General features: G+C 47.5%; 1 protein-coding gene across 1 annotated transcript in view; it reads left to right on the forward strand.

Annotated features, from left to right (window-relative positions):
* Nucleotides 1-6,259, forward strand: part of PLEKHO2 (pleckstrin homology domain containing O2) — a 28,330-nt gene extending 22,071 nt beyond the window's left edge. The window contains exons 5-6 of the mRNA XM_009903952.2: nt 744-842; nt 3,276-6,259. Coding sequence (XP_009902254.2) covers nt 744-842; nt 3,276-4,487 — 1,311 coding nt within the window. The 3' untranslated portion in view covers nt 4,488-6,259. The remainder of the gene's footprint in view (nt 1-743; nt 843-3,275) is intronic.
* Nucleotides 6,260-25,328: the final 19,069 nt, after the last annotated feature.

Raw genomic sequence — 25,328 nt, forward strand, 5'->3', positions numbered from 1 at the left:
AGGACATACTGATGTTCCACCATCCCTGGTTACTGGTACTGCCCCTCTGCATGCAGCAAACTCCATCCCTCAGCCATCATAATGTGAGTGGGTGGAGAGAGCCATCAGAGAAATAGCTGCTAGGGTGCTGGGACCTCCCTCCCCACGTGTGGGAAGCAGTGGAGTTCTCATCTGATTCCAGGAAATAAATTTGTTAATCCAGCTAGAGTTGCAATTAATCCAGGTCACTGCTCACACCTTCTCTTCAGCATCCTGCAGTCATTAGAGCTGTAGAAGGGAAGGTCTGTACCCGAGTGCTGCTGGTGCAGTTCACAGTCAGGTCAGGGTTATTAATGAGCTTTCACCTCTAAGATGGCAGCAGCAATGTCAGCGCTGTGCTCTGCCACAGGCAGGAGCTGGTCCAAGCCTGGGCTGCATCAAGGACAGCAAAGCTGCCTTGTGTCCTCCCTTTCTTGCCCCTTAGGTGGAGGGGAGGGTAGTCATCACAGACCTCCGAAGGCTGGCTGCTTTGCTTTGGAGTGTCTGAGGTAAGCAGGGCTCTGCATAGAACAGATCCCCCAAATAGCCATCATGTACATGCAGGGCTTTGCAGGCAGGCTGGGACTAGGTTCTGAATTAACTAGTGATAAAATATTCATCCAAATGCTGCTGCATCCCTTCATGTGTGAGAATCTTATACACATATTTTGAGAAATCAATGAATCTCTTCCTGTTTTCTTTCCCTCCTCTTTTCCCTTTCAAAGGTGAAAGTTGACGAGAGCCTTTCCCTGGACCATGTAACTCGGGGCAGAGCGAAAGTGGCCCATGGGCGCAGGCCACCCACGAGAAGTCACTTAAAAGAGGTAAGGGCACCCACCCTGGGGTGATCCATCTCCCCAGCCAGGATCACCAAGAGCTGCTCCTTACACTTAGGTACAAAGCACCAGGGAAAACCCCAGGTACAGAGAGCCCAAAGAAAGCTGACAAAGGAAACAGCTTCCTCTGGGAAGAACTGCAGGAGCACCTTTCTAATGAAGCTCCAGGTTACCACATATCTGTAGCTGCTGCAACATGTTAGGATAAATTTATCTTTCCATAACTCTGAGCTGCTTCACCATCTGGTGAGAGCCATTCTGGTTTCCTTTTAATCAGAGGAGACCAAAGCACCTATATTTACTTTCTAAGAGGTGATGATTTTGTAGTCACAGTGGTCTAAAGGTAGAAGAACAGCACAGTCTGTGGGGAGAAGCTGTACTTTTTTATTGAGCCAACTGGAAAAAGCAGACAAGCTTTCAAGCTTACAAGCCCTTCCTTAGGGCTGAAACAGAATACATTACTCTCCCAGTCAGTTTTATGGACTAACCTGTCTGCTCTTAACTGATTTTCTGGATCTGTGACTTAATGAAAGAAAGAAAGAAAACCCACCACAAAATAAACCTGCAGTTCATTTCCATGAGAGAGGTTTGATTCCTAATGTTTGATTCCTATGATTGGTGAAAAAGTTTCCACAGACAGACTGATATTTTAGCAGAGCATTCACCTCAACCAAGGAAGGTGTTTTATCCAACCTTCTTCCATTAGACTTCCAAGATGTTGACTTACGTGTCTGCACAGCGTTTGGATGACCCTCGTGCAGAAAATGAGATGCCCCAAGACTTTTTACTTTGCATAGAAATGGAGGCAGAGTGTCTCTTCTAAAGAAATGCATAGGAATGAATCATGAATTCCCAGCCACCACTCCTCCAGGAAACCGCAGAAAAAAACATGACAGAAGTCACCGCAGCAATGAAGTGTGGATACTCTGTTGCCTAATATGGGGGTGGTAAGGTAGGAAGCCCTTCCCCAGGCACTAAAAAGATCTCTCTTCCCTACTCAGCTCACTATTTTTACAAACTACCTCCAACATTAACAATCCATAAGGCCTCTTGCCTTCAGCCAAATTCAGAGAAAACTAACTCACAAATTGTGAAGCAGGAATGAGGGGAAAGGGAGAGGACTGAGCCTGAAGAAAGATGTGTATCATGGCTGCTGGCTGCAGCAGCATGAAGGAAATAGGATGAACGATGATTTTTGGTGTTAGGGCCAAGATGCCAGGATGCAGCTTGCCTTCATCTTTCTGATAGGCTGGAAAGGCAAACAGAGACTTTAACTAAACCCTGCACTGCAGGAGCCTGGCCCTGGCTGCAGCTATGTCTTTGTGTGGTTTTGGGTTCCCTCACACAGGAACTGTCACCGCTTTTCTCCCTCTGGGCCACTGAGCTTACACGCTGCAATGTCTTTACTAAGTCCATCCTTTTTAGGAAACACCCCTTACTAGAGCAGTTTGCACACAGCTTGTGGTTTGGAGGAGGTTTAACCAGCTGAGGCTTGGCCCCAGTAAGACAGGGATGTCATCGGCTTGGAGGAAGCGAGCAAAGGCAATGGTTTTACAACAGTATTCATGGCCAAGTGATCTAAAGGTCAGCTTGGCTTATGTGTTCAAGTAAAACTGTGACAGTGGAGAAAGCAGGTGTGCTTTGGGTAGACATGTTGGAAATGAAGAGGGCAGAGGGATCCAGCTACCACAGGATAAAGAATTAAAACATCAGAACTGACCATTGAGCACCAACAGGAAAACCAAGAAATAAGGTTATTGTGGAACAGGATTTGAGTTTTCTTCTCAAAGGAAGCAGTAAAGTAAGTTCTGTGCTTTTGCCCTAATTCTTGACTGCTTATGGTTATTGGCTTTGACACTCCTGTGCAAGTTGCTGCACTACTGGGCAGAAAAAAAATCTCAGCAGCAAAATGCTCATAATGTGAGAATGCATTGGTCTGGGGAAAAAGCAGGGCTGTGCAGGGCATGGAAGGGCTTCACCCAATGCATTCAATGTATATGAGTTGACCCAACTTTCTTTTTTGTTGGGTGAAATGTTTGGAACTTGTAATTATCATAGCTCATTAAATTTTAGCATATCAGATCACATTTGGTTTCACTTATCAGGTTAATGCTGGTAGAGCTGGTAGAGCTGGCTACTGCTGTTAAGAGAGTAGCACAGGGTGATGCTCTCTGGAAGTAGCATAAGCTCCATAGAGTGCTCTTGAGCTATAAAAAAAGCTGCTCTTAAAAACACCACTTTTGTTATCAGTCAGAATCTCCTTGCAGTTTTAACAGATATAAATGGTGTGGGTGTGTGAAGGAGCAAGCCTTCACTTACCAGACCGGTTGTGACAGCCTGGCACTTTAACTTCAAGTTAAAGGATGGAGCACAGGATTGATGATGGGACAGATACTGAAAATTTTCTCTCTCATATTTCAGGCTGCCAAGTCCACATCAGATGGTATCCTGAGACTAGATCTGGATATAGTAGACAATGGACCACCAAATTTTGATTCCACTGTCAGCGAAAGTGACAATGTGCCCCCCCCGAAAGAAACTCCAAAGCCACCTATGCCACCTGCAAAACCCACTGGCACAAAGGAAACCCAAGAAGCAGAGAATAATGCTTCTGACCAGGAACTTAAAAAACCTCTGTCTCCTCCACTGCCTCCAGATAAGAAGCTTAATGAAAGCATGACATCAAAGGACAGTCTAAGCCCAGAGGAGAATGTGGAAGGATCCCAAGCACCAAGTGAGGAGAACAGAGAGAGCCTCACTGAGATCAGCAGCAAGGGCCTAGCGAAAGCTCCAGTTGCACTTCCCAGGAACATGCCAGATAAGCTGAAAGTAGCTTGGGACCAACCAGTCTCTGAGCCTAAAATCACAGAAGACTTGAAATCATCAGGAGGTAGTAGCAAAGAAAGCCTTGCTGAGATTGATGCTGCAGATGTTACAAAGCCTTCCGTTCCTCCTAAAGTTCTGTCAGAAAAGATGCTGGCCACAATGAACTCCAGCTATGGCGACCTGGAAGCTGGGGGCTGTGAAGCCCTGGAGTCTGCCAGCACCAAGCCCCCAGTGAATGGGATTGCAGCCAGTGAGGTAGCAGAGTCCACATCCCCAACAGTTGAAAATGAAGAAGGAAATGGGGAAGCCACTGCTGAGGAACAGCAAACTTCAACAGAAGAGACAGAGACTTCCTTAGCTACAGAAATTGGCCATGAGAGTGTAAAAGCAACTACTGAGAAGAAAGTGTCTGCAGAAAGCACTTCAGGTTTTAAACTCCGCAGTTCTTCTCTGGGAGACTTGCTGTCTGATTCCAGAAGTACACAGAGAGTGCTTCCAAGCCAAGTTTTCCCCAAGGATTCCCATCACTGCTTAGCTAAAATGGAGGAGAAAGTTGCTAATGAAAGGGAAAAAGCAGAAAAACTGCTGCAGAAGGTTTTACGTGAAGGCTTGGAACAGGCCCAGGAGGGGAACGGACCCCCAGTGATGGCAGAGACTTTGCTGAATGAGGCAGTAGAACAACTTCGGCAAGCTACTCAAGTTTTGCAAGAAATCAAAGGTCTTGGAGAACTGAAAAAAGAAGCAGCACAGAAACAGAAAGAAAAGCAAAAGGATCTAGTGACTCTTTATAGGAGAAGTGCTCCCTGACATAACTCCTCAAAGATCCTTCTTTCTCACAATCAAAGCTAAACATTTGCCATTCATAGATTTGTACCATTGCTAGGCCAGTGTTTAAAAGGTGGTGTTTTGCTGGGCACACACCATGGGACAGAATTGAGCTTTCAGTTATAGCATCTTTCTCTCATTCTTCATGCTGTACATACCAGAATGGTTCTAATCTTCTTAGCGCAGCAGAAGGTTACAGGACATTGAAGGGTTTCAAAATGTGAATGCTCTCTGAGGACTCTGTCCAAAGTCCTTTCCAGGGATCAAGCCTTAAAAATTACTGGTAATCAGAGCAAGCCAGATTTTTGAAAGGAGCAGAATGGTTACTCTAGCAAAAGCCCCTGCCTATCTGTATTTACAGACAAGCAGAGACCAGATTGCACTGGCACCTATCTAGCTTTCTCAGTTAAATCATATAGGATAAATGTAGTCAGTATTTGTTCACTTGCTGGCAAAGTTTCCCAGACCACCTGGCCCAGTGACATCTAAGAATGTAAAGATAAATTGTTTAATCTCCTCCAAAGATACTCATAAAACCACATCCACAGTTACAAAAATGACCTCACACAGAGGCAAACAAAACTGGCCAACTCTTGACTACAAGTAGTGTCCTCAGATGTGGAACAGCTGTATGAAGGCAATCTTCCAAGTCTGGCCCTACAAAGCTTTAGGTGTGCTAAGCACTGCTTAAGTGAACCCAAGTCTTGATACATCATTGCTAAGCAAGTATTAATTGTTGCTGTTTCATTAATAGGGAGACTGAGGCAAAGAGCAGGTTCTTCTTGGCCTTTGAAGGAGTGTCTTCTACCAGCACAACATGCTGATGATTATTGAGGACCATACCCCTCTGGTAATTCTGAATCCCCTTATCATCACTGGGAACAATGAGCTAGGTGTTTGGAGAACTTGTGCCCAGGAGATCCCCAGGAGCTTCCTAGGAGCACTGTCATTAAGAAGCTTTAGGGATGTGGTTCCCTTAGCTGGAGGCTCACTCTCTGTGTTGTCTTGGGATGCTAACTGACAGGAGCATGCGTACCAGGCAGCAGGTGAATGAGATCCCTCTTCCTATTTAACACATCTTTACCTGCTGGGTCCTGGCTAGCCTGAGAGGCACAGTTTGGCACAGACATCTGTAACTGGAGTGGAAGGAGGGAAGGGCAATTTGCGTGCACAACTTTGGGGCTGGTCCCAGCGGGTTAAGTATATTTAAAATAAAAATGCATTGCTACAGAAGGGTGTGAGGAAGGCACTGGAGAAGGCTCTGGCACAACTCCCACAGCTTCCCTGCCCACCTGCTAAAAGCAGCCACAGTTCCCATGGTCTTCAGTGATGATCACTGTGATAAAATCCTGTCTTTGCACCACTGCTGTATGGCCCCATAGCTGAGCTGGGTCCCCTCCCCTGTTCTCTACAGTTGCTCTGAGGAAAATCATATGACAGCCCAAAGGGCTTCTCCTTTGCTTGAACCAGATTCTGGAAGCATGCAGAAGGGTGATCTTCCCAGTTCAGTTTTAAGGAGTGACATGATACCTGAGCTCTTTTCTCTCATTTGCCAGCACTTCCCTCTTAGCTTACCCATTTATTTCTCTTCTGGTCTTTCTGTTACATTTTCCCAGGTTCTACAAGGCTGTGGTGGGCTGGAAACACTCCACATAGCAGCAGCTCAGTAAAGCTTCATCTGAGGCTATTCTTAGGCTAGGCAGTAGGCACTTCAGGTCTGAGCACAGAAAAGTTGATTTGGGGTTTTCAAATACCCCTTTAGATACCAAATAGGTATCTAGGGTGCTGAGAGAGCTGGCAGATGAGCTGGCCAAGCCGCTCTCCATCATTTTCCTCCAGTCCTGGCTCACTGGAGAGGTCCCAGGTGACTGGAAACTGGCCAATGTGGTCCCCATCCACAAGAAGGGACGGATGGAGGAACCTGGAAACTACAGACCAGTCAGCCTGACCTCAGTGCCAGGGAAAGTGATGGAGCAGATTATCCTGGCGGCAATAACTGCGCACCTGAAGGAGGGCCAAGGGCTCAGGTCCAGCCAACATGGATTTAGGAAGGGCAGGTCCTGCCTCTCCAACCTGATCTCCTTCTATGATCAGGTGACCCGTCTGGTGGATGTGGGGAGGCCTGTGGATGTAGTCTATCTGGACTTCAGCAAGGCCTTTGACACCGTCCCCCACAGTAAACTGCTGGCTAAGCTGTCAGCTCGTGGTTTGGACCACAACACTCTGTGCTGGGTTAGGAACTGGCTGGAGGGCCGAGCCCAGAGAGTGGTGGTGAATGGTGCCACATCCGGCTGGCGGCCAGTCACCAGTGGCGTCCCCCAGGGATCAGTGCTGGGCCCCATCCTCTTTAACATCTTCATTGATGATCTGGATGAGGGGGTTGAGTCAGTCATCAGCAAGTTTGCAGATGACACCAAGTTGGGAACAGATGTTAGTCAGTTAGAGGGTAGAAAGGCTCTGCAGAGGGACCTTGACCGACTGGACAGATGGGCAGAGTCCAATGGGATGGCATTTAATAAGTCTAAGTGCCGGGTGCTGCACTTTGGCCACGGCAACCCCATGCAGAGCTACAGGCTGGGGTCAGAGTGGCTGGAGAGCTGCCAAACGGAGAGGGACCTGGGGGTGCTGATTGACACCCGCCTAAACATGAGCCAGCAGTGTGCCCAGGTGGCCAAGAAGGCCAATGGCATCCTGGCCTGTATTAGGAATAGTGTGGCCAGCAGGAGCAGGGAGGTCATTGTGCCCCTGTACTCTGCATTGGTTAGGCCACACCTTGAGTACTGTGTCCAGTTCTGGGCCCCTCAGTTTAGGAAGGACATCGAGACACTTGAACGTGTCCAGAGAAGGGCAACAAGGCTGGTGAGAGGCCTTGAGCACAAGCCCTATGAGGAGAGGCTGAGGGAGCTGGGATTGTTTAGCCTGGAGAAGAGAAGGATCAGAGGCGACCTCATTGCCCTCTACAACTACCTGAAGGGTGGTTGTAGCCAGGTGGGGGTTGGTCTCTTCTCCCAGGCAACCAGCACCAGAACAAGGGGACACAGTCTCAAGTTGTGTCAGGGGAGGTTTAGACTCGAGGTGAGGAAAAAGTTCTTCACTGAGCGAGTCATTCGTCATTGGAATGGGCTGCCCAGGGAGGTGGTGGAGTCGCCGTCCCTGGAGGTGTTCAAGGGGAGATTGGACGTGGCGCTTGGTGCTATGATCTAGTTGTGAGGTCTGTTAGAACAGGTTGGACTTGATGATCCTTGGGGTCTCTTCCAACCTTAGTTACTGTGATACTGTGATACCCACTTAGAGCCAGCAAGACAGGTAGTGTCTGGAACTGATGCTTCTTCCTCTTCTGGTTAAAGCAGCCTTGGTTTCAGTGGTCCGTCCGCCTCTCAAGACAGCCACATGGGAATTCACTTGTTATTCTCTCACATGGAAAGTCCTACACAGTCAGACACTCAGGGCTGAGGTGCCAAAAAGTTTTGCTTTGAGACAAAAACTCGATTCTTGTGTCCTAAGCCCACTCCCAGGCACACAGCCTGGAGCAAACTCTGGATCTGTCATTTGCTGCTGTAGATTCAATGTGAACCATGGGTCTTACTCACCTTTCCAGACATACTTAGGACAAGGGCTAGTACCACAGACAATATTCAGTGCCTATCTGCTAGCTAAATGTATTTTCTGCATGTGCACTTTTGTTTACCGAACACTGTGTGGTGTGAATGTGAGCTGTCAGAACCTGGCATGCACTGGAAGTCGAGGGACATCAGCTCCAGAGAGCAGGCAGGCTTTTGCAAGATGCAGTTCCACAATGAGAGATCAATTAGATGGGAGAAAAAAAAAACCAACAACAGTTCACACTATCAGGAATATACACAAACTCTGGGCAGAGGTTCATATCTCAAAGCTGAAGGCAATCCTAAACTCCAAGGTGGGCAAATCAAAGCCTGGAACTGAAAAGGCGGAATGGAAGCAGCTTATATGGGATAGCTCAGTCCTCTAGTTTATATACAAATGCTTTTGCTCTTGCAGGTGTTTTCTTGTGGTGGTGTGTTCTGTGGGGACCTGTCTGGCAAAGTGCTGATGAAAATACAGCCAAAACCTTATATTTACTGTATATTTTTATATTATACTGAATATTCTAATGAATAGATGCCTGAAATGTTACTGAATACCCATCAGTAGGAATCTTAACAGACAACCCCCTTGATTCTGTTAGGAAATGGGCAAGTAAAATCATTTTATAAGCTACAGCTAATTATTTTATTTGCTGTACTAACCAAACTTACTAGATTTGTATTATACCTTGTAAATATGTATAACTTAAGTGGAATCTCTGTAGCACCCAGGAACTCTCCTGCTGCAAATGCTATGTTAGAGACCCTTTGATTTTAACTATATTTTTTCTAATAGTGTTGCCAGTTCACCCCAAAATGTCTGTCCTGGTCATAATCCTGATTCACCTGCACTTTGCAGGACACAATGCATCATGTTCCTTCTGCAGTTTTCCCACTTGTTTTTCTCATTCTGGTCATGAGCCAGGTCTTGCCTAAGGCTGGGAGCTGCCTTCTGAGGGGTTTTTACATACTCCTCTGAAAATGGCAGTGCTAGGCAGAGTCAGAGACAGAGACAGGATTCTGATCTTCTCTGACCTCGTACAGCAACTCTCATCTTGCCACCATGCACTTTTTTTATTGTGTCCCTTTAAACTTACATTTAATCTTACATCTAATTTCTGGATGGGCTAAGTCTGGGGGTTTTGTGTCTGAAAACCCTCTGCTCATGGAGCACTGGGCTGTGAGTCTGCGTTTTGGGCTGTGCCACCAGGTTATGTGTCTGTGACAGGAAGGAAGTTGAGTTTGTAAGCAAGCAAATGTGGATGACTATCTGAAAAGCAGCTGCTGCAGCCTGTGGAAGGGCAGCACTTTGTCTCCTGCTTGTAAAGAGCTTTGAGATTTGGCAATAAACCCCCTCTTTTAAACATCAGCTGTTTAAGAGCCATTTGTCCTAAACAGGAGTAAAGAAGAGCCACCAGGACTGGCACATTCAGGCTTTGCTCTGGAGGAGGGTCTGTTGCACAGGCTGTGGTCAGGCTGGGGTAAGCTGGATGCTGTGCTAGCCACAAGCCTGGAGGAAGGAGAAGTGCTGGGGGCTGCAGCTGGCACAGAGCTGGAGTTGTGCAGTTCCTGACTCATCCCTGCCTGCCAGTTTGGCTGCCCAGGCCAGAAGCAAAGCCAACACCAGGATCTGCTCCTACTGAAAAGGAGCAGGAAGCATCTCATTGCTGGAGATCTCACCAAGTGCAGTTTCCAGCAGTGCTGTCTGGGTTACACTTAACATCTTCACATGGACTTTCTGGTGTCTATGAAATGTTGAGCTCAGTCAGCAGTCATCCCCTTGGTGGTGAGCAACATCAGAGCCTCCTTCCTCTACCCAGATGCCAGTAAGCTACAGGAAGACAAGAAGCTGATATCATAGTGACTGCTTCCCTTCTGTGAAAACTGGTAGAAACTGGGCAGTAGGTTCAAAAGTTAAGAGGAAAGAGGGAGAAGAGTGCAAGAATGTGTGCCATCCTATTGCACAAGCTTGGTTGCAGCTGGGCAGAAAAATATGCTTAGCAAACCCTCTAATCCCATGCTGGGAAGGGGGCTGTTCCTTAAAGGAATCTCCCAAGACACAGAGTTGATGTTTACAGATATACTTTAGCGAAAGACAGTCTCTTCCTCTCAAAACAAAACAGACAACACATCACATTTTGGCCTTAAGTTGGTGTTGGTAAGGAAGTCTAGTACTGTGAAATGGTTTAAAGCAAGGCAAAAGAAAACATACATAGTATTGGCATGTGAAACATTTGTCTGACTGCTTTTAATTCAATGGATATTCATGAGTTTCTGGTTTGAAGAGTCTGTGCCATCATGTAATCTGAAATAGAAAATGCAGGTCCCAGATTCTATCCACTGATCCCACAGAGCTCAGTAATTTGCAACTAAAAAAGAGCAGAAAGAGCTCTTCCAGTCACCAGGGTTCCAAAAGGTTTACTACAACATTGGCAAGTCAAGTCTGATGACTAACTGTTCTTGCTATTAAAAAATGTGTGTTTTATCTTAAACATGAGTCATCAGCAGTGAAGCTCTCCAATATTTCCCCTTTCCAGCTTAGGAACTAGAAGATTTTCAGGCACAGAAGATGTCCACCATGCTTAGGAAATGGAGATCCCTGGTTTGTTATGCTATGCAAGTTCACATACTTCAGAAAGTCAGTGCCTAATTTATTCCAGGAAACTTAGTCACCAAGCACTAATGATTTGATTCTCAGCAACAATCCTGCTGTCTGAGATCAGTCTAAAGTACTACTACAAACCATTTGTTCTCCATCCGCTCCTGAGTATCAGAGACCCAGTCCCCCCAGCTTCCCTTTGGAGAGCAGTTGGAGGCTTAGTCCTCCTATCTCCTGCTGTGCAGTGTTAGTCCCTCATCCTGAGCAAGCCCAGCTTGGCAGTTCAGAGGTTGCAAACCACAACATAGGAGGAAATGGTGAAGGAATCCTACCTTAGTGCAGCTCTACTGAAGATGATAAGTAAATCACAGGTATCCACACCTAGAGAAAAGAAAGCAAGCTGTGGAGTATTGCAATGTGCCATTTGTTCAAAATTATTCCAGAAGGGATGGCTGTCAACAAGGAAAAAAAAACCCAAAGTGGGATTAATTTGCTGCTAAAAAAAGATTGAAGGCTTCAATTTAGAAAAGTCTTCCAGGCCCAGGATGGATGTATTCTAGAATGGGATCCACAAGGACACCTCCACCACTAAGATTCCTAAAGAGCAGATACACAGATATGAAACTCTTGCCCGGGGTCCTTTGCCCCCATACAGTTTGTGCAGGACAGTGATAGAAGCCTCAGCAACCAGTCTCAGGGCCTAAGAAACCCCAGAGGCTATTCAGGTCTTTAACACTAATTTCACTTTTGCTGGGGAGCTGTGGGATGATAAACATGGTGAACCAGAAATTCGCTGCAGACTCTCCTTTCCATTTCTAGTCCCTTCTCTGCCAGAACAACAGGTTCCTCGAAAGCTCAGCCCAGTATTGATAGAAACTGTCCATAAGTTTTAGTTGTGCCACAGCCAAGAAAATCTCTTTATGCCTGAGCCCCATTGGATTCACAAGCTGGTTTCTACAACCCCATGGGGAATAAGTTTACACTTTGAAGGTGGGCATTTTTTCAAAGTCAGGAAATGAACTTTCACACTATTTGCTCAAAAGGAATGAGCTATAACTCCCTCTATATTTTGGACTATCAATACTCTTGGCAGTTCTTTTATAGCATCTCCCAGTATGAAGAACTTGAGGTGGTTTATGGCCATTGAGTCCAACAGTTATCTAACTCTACCAAGTCTACCATGTCCCTTAGCACCACATCTCTGCATCTTTTAAACACCTTCAGGGATAGTGATTCAAGCATCTCCCTGGGAAGCCTGTTCATGGGTAAGGATGTAACACATATGCAACAAAACCAGACCCAAATCTCCTTCCCCTCAGAACTACACTGTGGAATTGTATCCAGGAATGAGGATATTTAAAAGCTGGTTACTGCCTTTCCCACACCATTACCTTATCAAATAATTTCATTCCCTCTTGGTCTCAACTTTCAGATGCTCAGGGATGTTTTTAACTGTATTAACATTCCTGCCTCCCACTCATAAAAACCTTCAAGTAGTTTTGGAGGAAAATTCTTTTCTCTGTCTGCAGAATTAGAATTTAAAATTAGAATGAACCAGGTTGGAAAAGACCTTCAAGATCATCAAGTCCAACCTATCATCCAACACCATCTAATCAACTAAACCATGGCACCAAGCACCCCATCCAGGCTCTTCCTAAACACCTCCAGTGATGGTGAACCCACCACCTCCCTGAGCAGCACATCCCAATGGCCAATCACTCTTTCTGTGAAGAACTTCTTCCTAACATCCAGCCTAATCCTCCCCTGGTGCAGCTTGAGACTGTGTCCTCTTGTTCTGGTGCTGGTTGCCTGGGAGAAGAGACCAACCCCCACCTGGCTGCAACCTCCCTTCAGGTAGTTGTAGACAGAAACCTACCTTGCCCAGAAGAAAAAAAAAGGCTTCTTAAAGGAGAAATGCTAATCAGTTTTAGCTGTGAGTTATCTAGCACACCACCTCGTACTGGGATATGTATCAGTGAAACTGAGGCTCTCCAGGAGCCCAACAGCTGCTCCCTCTGCTCCCTGTGCTCTCCAAACAATACAATTTAGGCTTGAGGTGAGGAGAAAGTTCTTCACAAAGAGTTGTTAGCCATTGGAATGTGCTGCCCAGGGAGGTGGTGGAGTCACCATCCCTGGAGGAGTTCAAGAGGGGACTGGACGTGGCACTTGGTGCCATGGTTTAGTAGCCATGAGGTCTTGGGTGACAGGTTGGACTTGATGATCTTTGAGGTCTTTTCCAACCTTCTTGATTCTATATGCAAGCCAGCATGACTAACCGGGTGAGCAAACAAAACTGTTGAGTTCCTCTGCTAATTCATTCGCAACAAGAAGTCAGTTTTGAAACACTGGCCAAGTCCTCTGGGTTTGTTTGGACCACATCACCATGACAGCAAAGCACTGCCCAGTTCTGCTTGCGCTGTGCATCTTTGCAAGGCTCGGTGCTGAAGGGGAAATAAAGCACAAAGGAAAAAACACGGCCAGATGTCTTATGAGAGATCACAGGAGAGAGAGGTTTGAACCTACGCTCCCCCGTGCCTGTCCCCAGCACATTGGACAGCCTTCCTGCCCCAGCAGCTGAGCCTCTCAGCAGCTCTTTCTCTGGAGCAACACTGCATTTTCAGCACCGCGGGTTGAATTTCCTGAGCGAGGCAAATACATTCCGCTTCTCTTTGACTGCCAAGAGCTAATGAATGTCTGAAAGGTCAGGGGTTCAAACGATAGCTATGGACTCCAGCGATAGGATGGCGCTCAGCCTGCCCACGCTTCTGCTTCCCTCCCCAGGCAGGTTCAGAACCACCCACCTCCACGGGTGGAATCAGGGCCCCGCGGGAATGGCTGGTGAGAAATTTGATGGCAAAACAGCAAACTCAAAACTGTTAACAGAGGGCTGCAGATGTGGAAAAAGTGTCTTGGGCTAACAAAACCAAACCAAACCAAACCAAACCAAACAAAAGTAAAAAAAAAAAAAAAAAGCCCTGAAAAGTTGACATTTCGAAAGGGGAGAGGTTAGCTCTGCAGCATGGAAAGGCAATTTCAACACTGCAGTTCATTTACAATTTTTAAAGTGATCTACCCCAAGAGTTTTGGAAAGTATGAAATTACATATTTTGATGGAGCTCATGTGACTGCTCCCTGTCTGCCTACAGAGGTTTTGAAATTCCATCATTTTTTTGCCTGTCTCTAGATAGGGGAAGAGAATCCAAACCCTTGGGAAGGCTGAGAAGATGGGAAAGCTCTCTCAGTCTGACCTAGACAGACAGAATATGATTCCTGTGTGTTTCACTCGCAGTGGGGCACAGGGATCCAGCCTGGCTCCTTTGCTCCTCCAAGGAGCATCAATTCATTTTGAGATGAACCGGTCAGACCATGGGCTGTGGTCCATTTGGTTTGGCTGAAGATGACAGTAGCTGCAGAGGTACAGGGCTGCTTTATTAAGAGAGTCTGTCATTGCCCAGAGACAAAGTGCCATTTTCAGAGACAACCACTGTAAATTTACAGATGTCAGAAGAAGCGGACCCTGGAACTTCTTGAAACAGTCTGCTCTCATTCCTGCAACAAGTTTGCATTCAGAAATGTCATGTTCTTCTGGTAAGAGCTTGTCTGGAATGAAAGTATTTTCAGCACTAAACAGACGAGATATAAATTGAGGGGCTTGCAGCCAAAGCCACCATTCCTATAGAACAGAATAGAAAGAGCACAGGCTGTTCTCTACAGTTCTGCATGCTCCTGCTTGGCTTATTGTGGCAGAGGCAGAGGGCAACTTCTGCAGCAGCCCTGTCCCTGTTAGACATTGCTCTTGTGGACTATGAGACATGTCAGCAGAAGAGAAGAGATTTTTAGGCCTCTGAATCAGGATCCTCAGAGCACCCCTCCCGTTCACCACCATGAATAACAGCAAATTGAAATGCAGCCACTGCCTACCCCAGTTCCCTGGCATCTAGCAGCCACTTGCACTGGCTAATTATCACCAGTCCTGCATACCCACAGCGCCCCAATATTGCAACAAACTCCTTTAGGGCAGAACATAGTATCAGCATACCATGGGAATAGCATCTGGGTTTGAAGATACAACATCCACAGCTTGGTTCTGTGCAACTGTGCTGATGAGAGGAGCCAGTCCTTTGGGGTTTGACCCCAATTTCTAGATTCAGTAAACAACAGAGGCCAACAGAGTTGAATTATATTTTTTTGCAGAGCGGATGAGTTGCTGTGGCTGTAACTCAGCTGTGTTATAAGCCATCTCCAGCAAGAAGGCACTGGAGCAGGAGGTAATTGAGGGTTGGCTCCCGGAGGGAATTTTCCCTTAAAAGGATAACTACATTGTCAGGATGAAACCAGCTTGCTTCCACTGCCCGCAGAGCTTTCTGCAAACACGGCTGCCAGAGCTGGGGGCGGTGGTGAGTATTAACAGCAGACAGCAAGGAGCAGCAGGGGAGTGGATGCTCCTCTCTCAGCTGTGATCTCCTGTGAAGGGCAGCAGGACATACAAGCAGCCCCAGAAGGTCACTTCAGTGCCACAAAACAAGAGACCAGCTCCTGCTTTCTGCTCAAGGTGAAAAAAACACCTAAGTGAGGGAATGCAACCAAAAAAAACAGGCTCACAAGAAGCTCTTGCACCGAAAATCAGCAATATTTTCAGAGAGGGGCAGGCAGGATGCCAGCTGAAACCATACCAAGGCGACACAGGAATTTTCCCAGTTAAATATTTTTCCACCAGAAAATAACTGAAACCCCAGCTTTTCATGTGACAGGCCAGGGACCAACTCTTTAGATGGGATCAAGGAGAATGATGAAAGAGCAGGACCCTAGTGTGGCCTCTCACCCAGCAGCAGGCTACTGAGAAGGGGGAAACAGATTGCAGGCCAAATCCTCCTCTGGAAGACTCAGAACCCACAACCTGAATTTCAGCTTCCCATAATCCAGAGGGAAACAACTTAACTCTAACACAGACCCAGGTCAAGGCCCAAGATACCTCCATGTCCTCTGGACAGCCCACCCACCTGGAGCTTTGCACTGTGCTCTCCTGTGCAGTGCAGGAAGGGCTGCACTGTGGTTTTGATATGGAATGAGGCTGAAATTGGAAAGGCTGGCTTAGCCCAGCTGTAGTGGCAGGCACTGTTCCCACCTCACAGCTAAAGCCTCCCAAAGCAGATCTTGGGTGAGGTTTTCAGATCTGACTCATGCTCGTGCGGTCTCTAGCACAGAACAACCCACCCACCATGCTGCAAGAGAAGGAACCTGTGGCTGTTTGACCCAGTGTTTCCCTGCACCCCAGCAAACAGACAATATATGCACAAGTGAGCAACAGCCAGGTCTTAACTGAGAAGAAACTTGTGAGCTGGCATTGCAACAAAGACACAAAGCAAACCACCATCCCTTCCTCTGAGGCAGGCTGCAGAACCCCAAGCAGCTCTGTATTACCGTGGAGAGTCGTTAGACAGAAGACCAGAGAGCTGGTGAAACAGATTACTGGTCACCAACAAGCCATCATGGCAAGAAGCAGAATCTCCTATCACTCAGCACTACCAGTGACTCCCTCCAGACCACAAAGGTCAGCTCAGGAGCTGCAGGACCTCTGCAGCTGTTCCCAGCTCTGTATGGTGGTTGCTCCACCTGGTCACAGCCCATTGCTATCCTTGAATTGTTGGCTTGAGACAGTCCCATTGCAGGAACTCCACAAGCAGCCATGGAGATTCAGCACACTTCCTCTTAGCTTTAGGGGCAAAAACCTTGATTTTCTAATCAGTCTTTCTCTGTAGAGAGAAGTATTAAAAGCTTCATCAGGGTAAGTGTGTTAGTGCCGATAAACAGAAACTCCTTCAGAGATTAACAGCAGAACGCTGGAGAATTACAGGTGTCTACAGGCACAGACTGGTTGCCATTTGGCTTTCCCTTTCTATGAGTAACAGCATGAAAATGAGTCAGGCTCTACAACTGAGTCACAGCAAGTGAATATAAACTTCCCCTTCAGAACAAGAGAACCTGGGCAGGTGGAGGAAGAGCTCTGTATATTCTTCTGCCCTAGATAAACACAGTATGGTGCATGCACTTAGTTGCACAAATCCTGCTGCTGGAGCTGGGACCTGCAAGCCCGTCCCAAAGGAAGACCCTGTGGTGGAAGCATATGATAAACATAGGACAACATCTGCCTTCTATTTCCTGTACTCTGTAGAGATTATCTCTTTCCACAGATAACCTTGTCCTCAGCAAGAGGGCTGGGGTTTGTGCTTTTTAAACGCTGCTGACACCAGCTAGTACTTGCATCAGCTCGTTCTATATCTGTTCTCAGACCATTTACACCACCAGCTCTCAGCATCCTCGGCTAGACACTCAAGCAACGTGATTACACATCTGTCTAGGGTTGTTTGTTCCCTCATGCCTGCTTCCACGAGCACTCTGCACTGGAGCCAGAAGCGGGACAGGCACGTCGCTTTCTGCATTCATTTGTGCTCGCCCCACAAACAGCACAGAGCTGACGCCCAGCTGAGCTCCCCCACCTCCTCTCCACTGATGTCATTATTTTCCATGTTGCTTGTTGTGCCCAGAAGTGAGGAAGCCCCTGGAATGCAGCAGCTTGTGTAGGAGCTGTTCCTGCATGGATCACCAGCAACTCTAGCAGCAGACTTTAAATTGAAGCCCCAGTGGGCTGCGAGCAAATAAAAGTCACCAGGCTGCGATTTGGGATCGGCAGAGCTCCTTGGAGAGCGCAGGACTCCTGCTGCTGTTCCAGCCCCCTCCCCCTGCCTGCAATTCCAAGACCATGAAATTACTCATTAGGCTTGGAACAAAACTCTTTCGGTGCACTTGCATGTGGCTGGAGGCAGAGACAGATGTTTCAGGCTCTGGAAGAAAATTGCTGAGAGAGAAATGAAACGCTTCCAAAGCTGCCCTGCTGCCTCCTAACAGCGCTCTCCTGCTCCTGTTACACTCCATGCAAGACGCTATGCTCTCTCTACATGAAAGGCACTGAGGGGCTGGAGGTGGTCCAGAGATGGGCAATGAATCTACTGAAGGGTCTGGAGAACAAGTCTTAAGAGGAACAGCTGAGAGAACCAGGGTTGTTTAGTCTGGAGGAAAGGAGGCTGAGGGGAGACCTTGTCACTGTTTGCAGCTGCCAGAAAGGAGGTTGTAGTGAGGTGGAGTTAATTTTTTTCTTCCTAGTAACAAATGATATCACCAGAGGAAATGGCCTCAAGCACCAGGGGAGGTTTAGGTTGGACATTAGAAGAAACTTGTTCACTGAAAGGGTTCTCAAACACTGGAACAGGCTCCCCAGGGAGGTGTTTGAATCTCCCACCCTGGAGGTGTTTCAAAGCGTGAGAGATGTTGTGCTGAGGGACATGGTTTAGCACCAAACTTGGTAGAGTTAGGGAATGGTAGTACTTAAAGGTCTTCAACAAAAATAATTGTGTGATTCTATAGTTCCATGGTGCAGAGTGGGGTCAGAGACAAAGGGAGCAATGGCATTACAGCTTAGTGATGCTTTGCTGCCACTTTGCTTTTATTAAATGCCCAAACACAAGATGTTTACTGTGATACTGTGATACTGTTTTGTTTTGCTTCAGATTTTGTATTGAGCCTCACAGCACAGCATAAGAGCAGCTAAGGGCTGTGCCTCTGGCAGCAGATTTCAGCACTTCATGTTTATGGTTATAAGATCCTGCATTTCAGATGCACTTTTGTCCTGAAAGAAAACATGGAATAAATTGCCTTTAGGAGCCAGACAGTCCTCAGAGACCCAGAAAGCAGAGGATCCTCCCTCTTTTTACACATGCAGGAAAGATAGAATAAAAACATTGCCTGCAGGCATCTCAGTGAGGGGATTAGGATTCAGTGTCCAATTAGTGCTTGGTTTATATGATGCAGCCGTTCCCACCTCCCATAACCAAGCACTTGCTGAGCTAACCATCACTTGAAGGAGAGAGTTTGCCAGGTTTGATCTTGATTGTCTCCAGGAACGGGGCCTGACCACATCTTTGGGCAACCTTTCCCAGTATTTCACCACTCTCATTGTGAAGAATCTCCTTATGATGTCTAACCTAAATCTCCCCTGCTCTACCTTCAAACCATTGCCCCCCATCCTATCGCTATGAGCCCTTCTAAATAGTCCCTCCCCAGCCTTTCTGCAGGTCTCTTTCAGATATTGAAATGTATTTATAAGGTCTTCCTGGAGCCTTCTCTTCTACAGGCTGAACAAGCCCAACGCTCCCAGCCTGTCCTCATAAGATAGGTGCTCCAGCTCTCCAGTCATCTTTATGGCCTCATGTGGACCCGCTCGAGCAGGTCCATGTCCTTCTTGTGCTGAGGGCCCATAAAGCTAGGCACAGTACTCCAGGTGAGGTCTCACCAGAGCAGAGCAGCAGAATCACCTCTCCCTATCTGATGGCCACGTTTCTCCCAACTAGTGGTCAAACCTGGGATTCAGGCATTAACTTGGAAGCCAATGGACTCATACAGACCACTTCCAGCAAAGTACCACAGAAATAACAAATTTCTCCCCCTTCAAGTATGTTTCTAAGATATAATTCAGGTACAAATTATACTTGGCATGTGTATTTTTTTCTCCTCCTGTATTCCTGCAGAATAGATGTCAGCTCAGTTCTCTGCAACTGGAAGGAGAATATACTGAGCTGGTCAGCTCGGTGAACTCATGTCAGCCAGCTCTGTGTGAAGGTCAGGGATCAATGGGAATGACCTGACGGTCAGGAGCAACCCTGGCAACAGTGCTAATTGAGTGTAAGCTTCACTTTCAAAGCTACATAGAAGCTTAAGCCCATTTATCTTTTCAAGGGATTTAAAAGCCTATCGGCTTTGGGAAGTGAGAGTGATGGGAGGGGGAAGTTCAAAATCACCAGCTGAAACTTCCAGCTGCTGCTGAGATGGGTTGAGCTATCAATGTCAACACCATGCAGCAGCATCTTGCCAGGCAAGCCTAGCTCCCCACCCTCTCTGACATTTCCTTAAGACTTCTCCTTACAAACAAATAAACAAACCCTTCCATGTCTCTAACACGTGGTTTCCTCCCAATCCCATAATACTGGATTATTCATAAGCCTGAAAGAGAGAACATCCCTTTGTGATACAGGCTGCTTCCTGAGCTAGGAGCAGCAGCTCTGCTGAAATACCTCACTCTGCATGAGGATGAGCAGGGAAGACAGGAAAAAACAGAATTACAGGCTCATGAAATGGACACCGACAAAGACCTGAAGTGTTGAGCTCACTCAGATGCTGTCTGTGTTTAATCCAGTCATCAGACAGTCTCTGTTTAACTAAATATTTGACCTCAGAATTGAGCTTGAATTATTATTGGCAAAGCTTCCAAGCGCCACAGGTCCCTCTAACAAGCTGTTCCTCTGTGGAAGTCTTGCAAGGAGCTGAATACAGCCTTTGAGGAAAGTGCTGGATCCCTTTGCAAGCTTCCAGAGTAGGTTTGTGGAGTCCCATTAGGTGTCCAGGGTTTCTGAAAGCTTCATATGTTGACTGTTAGAAGCTACAGGACTGATGTTTGTGTGCACTGCTGGGATGTTCCCAGAGGAGTTTTGGCTCTGCAGCATGTCACAGCAACAGACTTATCAAAGAAAGCACCAAAAATAACCTAGTCTACAGGACAACTAAAAGCACAGTCCAGACAGAAAATAAATAAGATGGAGCCACACATGAAGCTGTGCAGCCAGAGCTGTTGCATGTGCCCCACTCTGTTGTGATGGACATGAAAGTGTAGTTTGCAAGCCAGGGCATGGAGCTAATAAAGTCAGTCCTTTTCATATCCACAGTGGGGACATAAAGCAGCACAAACATTCAATTCCTCACAGCATCAGTGGCAGCCATGTACCACAGTGCTCAAAGCATCTGGTTTAGGTGCTGCCACACAGAGCCTGTGGTTGCTGTCTCAGCACAATGTGCTGTTTGACACCCAGTCATGGAAAAAGGAGTCCATCAGCACCAAAAGAGGAACATGGTCATCCCCCCTCCTGTGTAATATTCAGTTTCCTGACTGTGACCAGAAAAGACAATCCTCAAGGGCTGGATGCTGTTCCTCAAGCCAGGCTCCCCACTGTTGATAGCTCCAGGCTTGGCTTCCTGGACTACAGGCAGCTTGCAAGCAAAAGGAGTCACCTTCCAGGTCTGCTTCCAGAGGAAGTTTATAAATTAAAGTCCAATTTGCTAAACCTTTAGGTAAGCAACTGTTTCTGCATAAACACATACTGGTTTGTGGGCTGTGTTAGATGGCTAGCTGCAATTCTGACTGACTTTAAAATCACAGTGTATACAACTGAACCAGAGAGCAAACAGAGGTGCATTTGAAAATGACATGGATTCAAGCAGCCTGACTCACAATTTTTGAATGGAGACTGAAAATAATGATTATCCTAAACTAGCTCCTTAAAAATAGTGCATGCAAGGTAGGAACACAAAATGCTCTGTCAGAGAGTTCACTTCCAAGCAAGAAAGGGCATGTAGCTGGCTTAGCTAAAATTATTCTTCAATAAAGTTAAAGACTTTAACACCTTTCTGAAGATGGGGTCAATATGTGGAATATATTGCAAGAAGAGCTCAGTTACCACCTCCCCTGTCATTCATTTTGCTACAGCATTAGTGGAAAAATCCTACAGCTCTTTTAGGTCTGTCAGCTAAGAAATGGATGGCTAGGGAAGTGTTCAGTATTGTTAATAAATCCTTGCAGCATTCTGTAGCTGGTATCAGCAGAAAGTTTTCGTCCCTTCCACCCCTGAGCACGTACCTATTTAGTAAGGACAGAAGGAACTGCCTACATGGCCTTTTTTCTGCCTGCTGGAAACACCCAAGTCACGAAACAGATGTGAACTTTCAGTGCATCTGTGCTACTTCTCCTCTGAGGTCAGCATTAAGCAGTAGAAGAGCCATAGGTGATCAGTTCTGGGTGATTCAAGCTCTGGAAGAGGAGCAGAAAATGACATTACAAGTGGCAGGTTAAATCCCAACAGCTTTCCATCCAAGAATCTCTTACAGCATAACAAAAGACTAGCTAGAGCCAGAGGTCCCACCCAAGGCTGGGATGTGCAGACAGTCATGGATTATTCCCTACCCTATTCAGGGCTGTGTCCCCAGCCCCCAGGCACAGAGTACCCGGTGGGAAGGGCTCAGCCCTTCTCAGTCACTCCTTCTGGCACCGTTTCAATTTGTCTTAAGACACTTAAATATTCATTGTGAGAGAGCAAGACTTCGTCTCCCCGGGTGCACAGACTGCTCTCTGGGGAGATGGGACACCTGTCTTCTCCACTTTCTGCTCCATCAAATCATTAATTATTTAAAATAAGAGGAAAGAGAAAGAAAAACTCTCCATATCAGACATACTCACAGCCTGCTGTTCACAGTAATCTCTGGGGTCTTGTGGAGACCAGGGTTTATATCTCCCCTCTGGCAGAAGCAAGGATCAAACCTAGCTTTTTCCCTTCCTCGGGGAGGATGATCAACCCACAGACAAAAGAAGGGCTTCCCCTTCTTCCAGACAGACCTTATGTTTGCTTTTCCTACCAGAGAGGGTGTCTTCTGAAATTCAATTTGAATAAAATAAAACACTTCCCAAGCTCTGAGACCAGCAGCTGGCCACAGACCCTCACACATTCTGTGTTTGCTCAAGAACTTAAGGGTATAACTCTCCAGTTCACCAGGCCCTGCTTGTGGTCCCTGCAGTGGGGCAGCTGCACCAGCACAGTGGTTGGCTACAAAGACCCTCGGCAGTGGGCTTCAATGAGGTGGAAATCATCAGCTCAGGCCTGCTCCTCCCTACCCTAAAGATTGCCCTGGAGTAGCTGTGTTCACAGAGGGACATTTCTGAAGTAACACAGGGTCTCTACAGCTCTACATTCCCCTGGGACACTGCCTGCCTCCCCGCAACTCCCACCACATGTACATCTCTCACAGGAGCAGCACAGACTCGCAGAAGAGTCCCGGGCAGAAGAGTGTCCCCCAAAACTGCCCTGAGCACAGAGAACAGCTCCCACTAGCCCGCAGAGATCATTGCTCACTGCAGCAAACCGTGGCCGGTGAACTGCACTGGCACCCTCATGTGGTCGCTGAGTTTGGTGTCCGCTTGCAGCCAAAACTCGCGGAACACAGAAGCTGGAGAGCACAGGAAGAGTCCTGCTGAGAGAGGAGCCCGTGCCAACGACCAAGGCTGACCCGGGTCTGTAGACCAGCGTGGTACAGGCAGGGAATGAAAAGATCATGCTGCAGGGAACAAGAGATGAAATCAGAGTAGCAGGGTTGGAAGGGGTCTTGCAGGGTAACAGAATCCCAGAATCCCAGCATGGTAGAGGTTGGAAGGGGCCTCTGGAAATCATCTAGTCCAGCCCTCCCTGATCGAACAGGGTCACCTAGAACAGTTTGCACAGGATCACGTCCAGGCAGGTTTAGAAAATCTTCAGAGAGGGAGATTAAGCAACCTCTCTGGACAGCCTGCTCCAGGGCTCCAGCACGCTCACAGCAAAGTTTTTCCTTGTGTTCAGATGGAATATCCTGGGTTCCAGTCTGTGCCCAGTGCCTCTTGTCCTGTTGCTGGGCACCACTGAAAAGAGTCTAGCCCCATCCTCTTTCCCCCCACCCTTTAGATATTGATAAGCATTAAGAAAATCCTCTCTCAGTCTTCTCCAGGCCAAAAGGCCTCAGGTCTCTCAGCCTTTCTTTGTCAGAGAGATGCTCCACCCCATCTTTGTAGCCTCTGTTGGACTCACTCCCGTAGTCCCTTGTTTCTGTTGAACTGAGGAACCCAGAATTCGAAATGGTATTCAAGATGTAGCCTCTCTAGGACAGAGTAGAGATGGAAGAGAACCTCCCTCCACCCCTACTCTCTTCTTAATCCACCCCAGGATACCATTGGCCTTCTGGGCCTTCGCTGGCTCACGGTCACCCCTCTATCCTGTGACCAGCAGCAAAGAACTCCACTTTCTGCGGTCACCTCCTCTTTGCTCTCTTGGCCGCTGGGTAGTCCCACACAGGAGAAACCAAAGTCTTGCCTCCTATGATTTAAGCTCATGCCTCTAAGTCCTGCTCATCCTGGGAAGTTTCTCCTAACATCCAACCTACACCTCCCCGGCAAACTCCAGGCCATTTTCTCTTGTCCTGTTACTTGTTACTTGGGCAAAAAGCCCGATCCACACCTGGCTTTAGCCTCCTTTCAAGGAATTGTAGAGAGCCAGAAGGTTTCCTCTCAGCCTTCATTTCTGCAGGCTAAACAGTCCCATTGCCCGCAGCCGCTCCTCATGAGATTTGTTGTCTAGCCCCTTCACCGGCTTCATTGCCTTTCTCTGGGCCCCCTCCAGGACCTCAGTGTCATCCCCAAACGGCCCGAAAACAAACTATGTGTCCGAAAGAGGCTTTATTTTATTCCGTTTTCCTTTAAATGCCAGCTAAAGAGGCGCTCTGCGGCAGCGAGGCGGCGACAGTGAACCTGCCTCTCAGGCGGCGGAGCCGCGGCTGCCAGCCTGCCCTGCGCCCGCGGCGGCGGGGCCGCCGGACTGCGGCATGGACGACGACCTGGCCTCGGAGGACGACAGCCGTGAGTTGAGTGGGGGCACGACCGGGACTGCCCAGCGGGGCGGGGAAAACCGGGCCGTGAGGGGGAATTCGTGCGGCGGGAGAGGGCGGGCGGAGCGCCGCCCTTCTCCGGCCCCGCGGGGGGCTCTGAGGCTGGGCCGAGGTGCTTTAAAGAGCGACAAGATGTACAAAAATCCATTCGGAAACAACGTAGGGGATTAACCTACGCGGGAATCGCGCCTGCTTTTACCTCAGAGCGTTCTGTATCCTCAGGAGGCTTCATACAAAGCCAGTACCCTGTATTTCGGCCTTTTTGTCCCCTTCATTGACCAGTCCCCGGCTCTCCTGGGTTATCTTTGTGTCATGCAGCCTCAGGCAGAGCGCAGCAGACAGCTTCAGCGCATTCCTTTGGGTGCCTTTTGTCTCCTTTGCTGCTTTTTAAAAATCTCTTGCATAATAAACTGCTAGTGAGGGTAAATCACTGAAATTATTAGCCAGTGCTGTTTGGGATAACTGAAGTTCTGTCTGAACACGAAGAGGAACATCTTTGCTGTGAGGGTGCTGGAGCAGCCTGCCCAGAGAGGTTGTGGAGTCTCCTCTGGAGAGATTCGGAACCTACCTGAACGTTGTGCTCCTGGGCAGCCTGCTATGGGTGACCCTGCTTCAGCAGAGAGGTTGGACTAAATGATCCCCAGAGGTTCCTTCCAGCCCCCACAATTCTTTTATTTTGTGATTTTCAGTGCCATAAAGTATGAAATACCCTAAAACTTGAGCTCAGAAGAAAAATAGGAAAAACTGCTAAGTATCTGCTGAAATGGTGCTGTTGGACAGGTGCATGCCACGTTGAGGAGTGCATTTACACTTACAGGACTAGCTGTAATGGGTTGGGGGTAACCAGGGTAACCACTAAGTGGGAAACACAGACCATCAAATTGTGTGCCATGTGTTGCTGAAAATAAATAAATTGGGGTTTCTACAGCCTTTAGCAAACTGAGGTTTGTTATTGCACATTCACAGGTGAAGGATAGAATAAACAAATCCAGGAGCAGTTTGGCATGTCTGGACAGTGATGTTTTGTGTGATCAGAAAATCTCAAAAACAGATTTA

The sequence above is a fragment of the Dryobates pubescens genome, chromosome 17 (genome assembly GCF_014839835.1).
Source record: "Dryobates pubescens isolate bDryPub1 chromosome 17, bDryPub1.pri, whole genome shotgun sequence".
NCBI lineage: Eukaryota > Metazoa > Chordata > Aves > Piciformes > Picidae > Dryobates > Dryobates pubescens.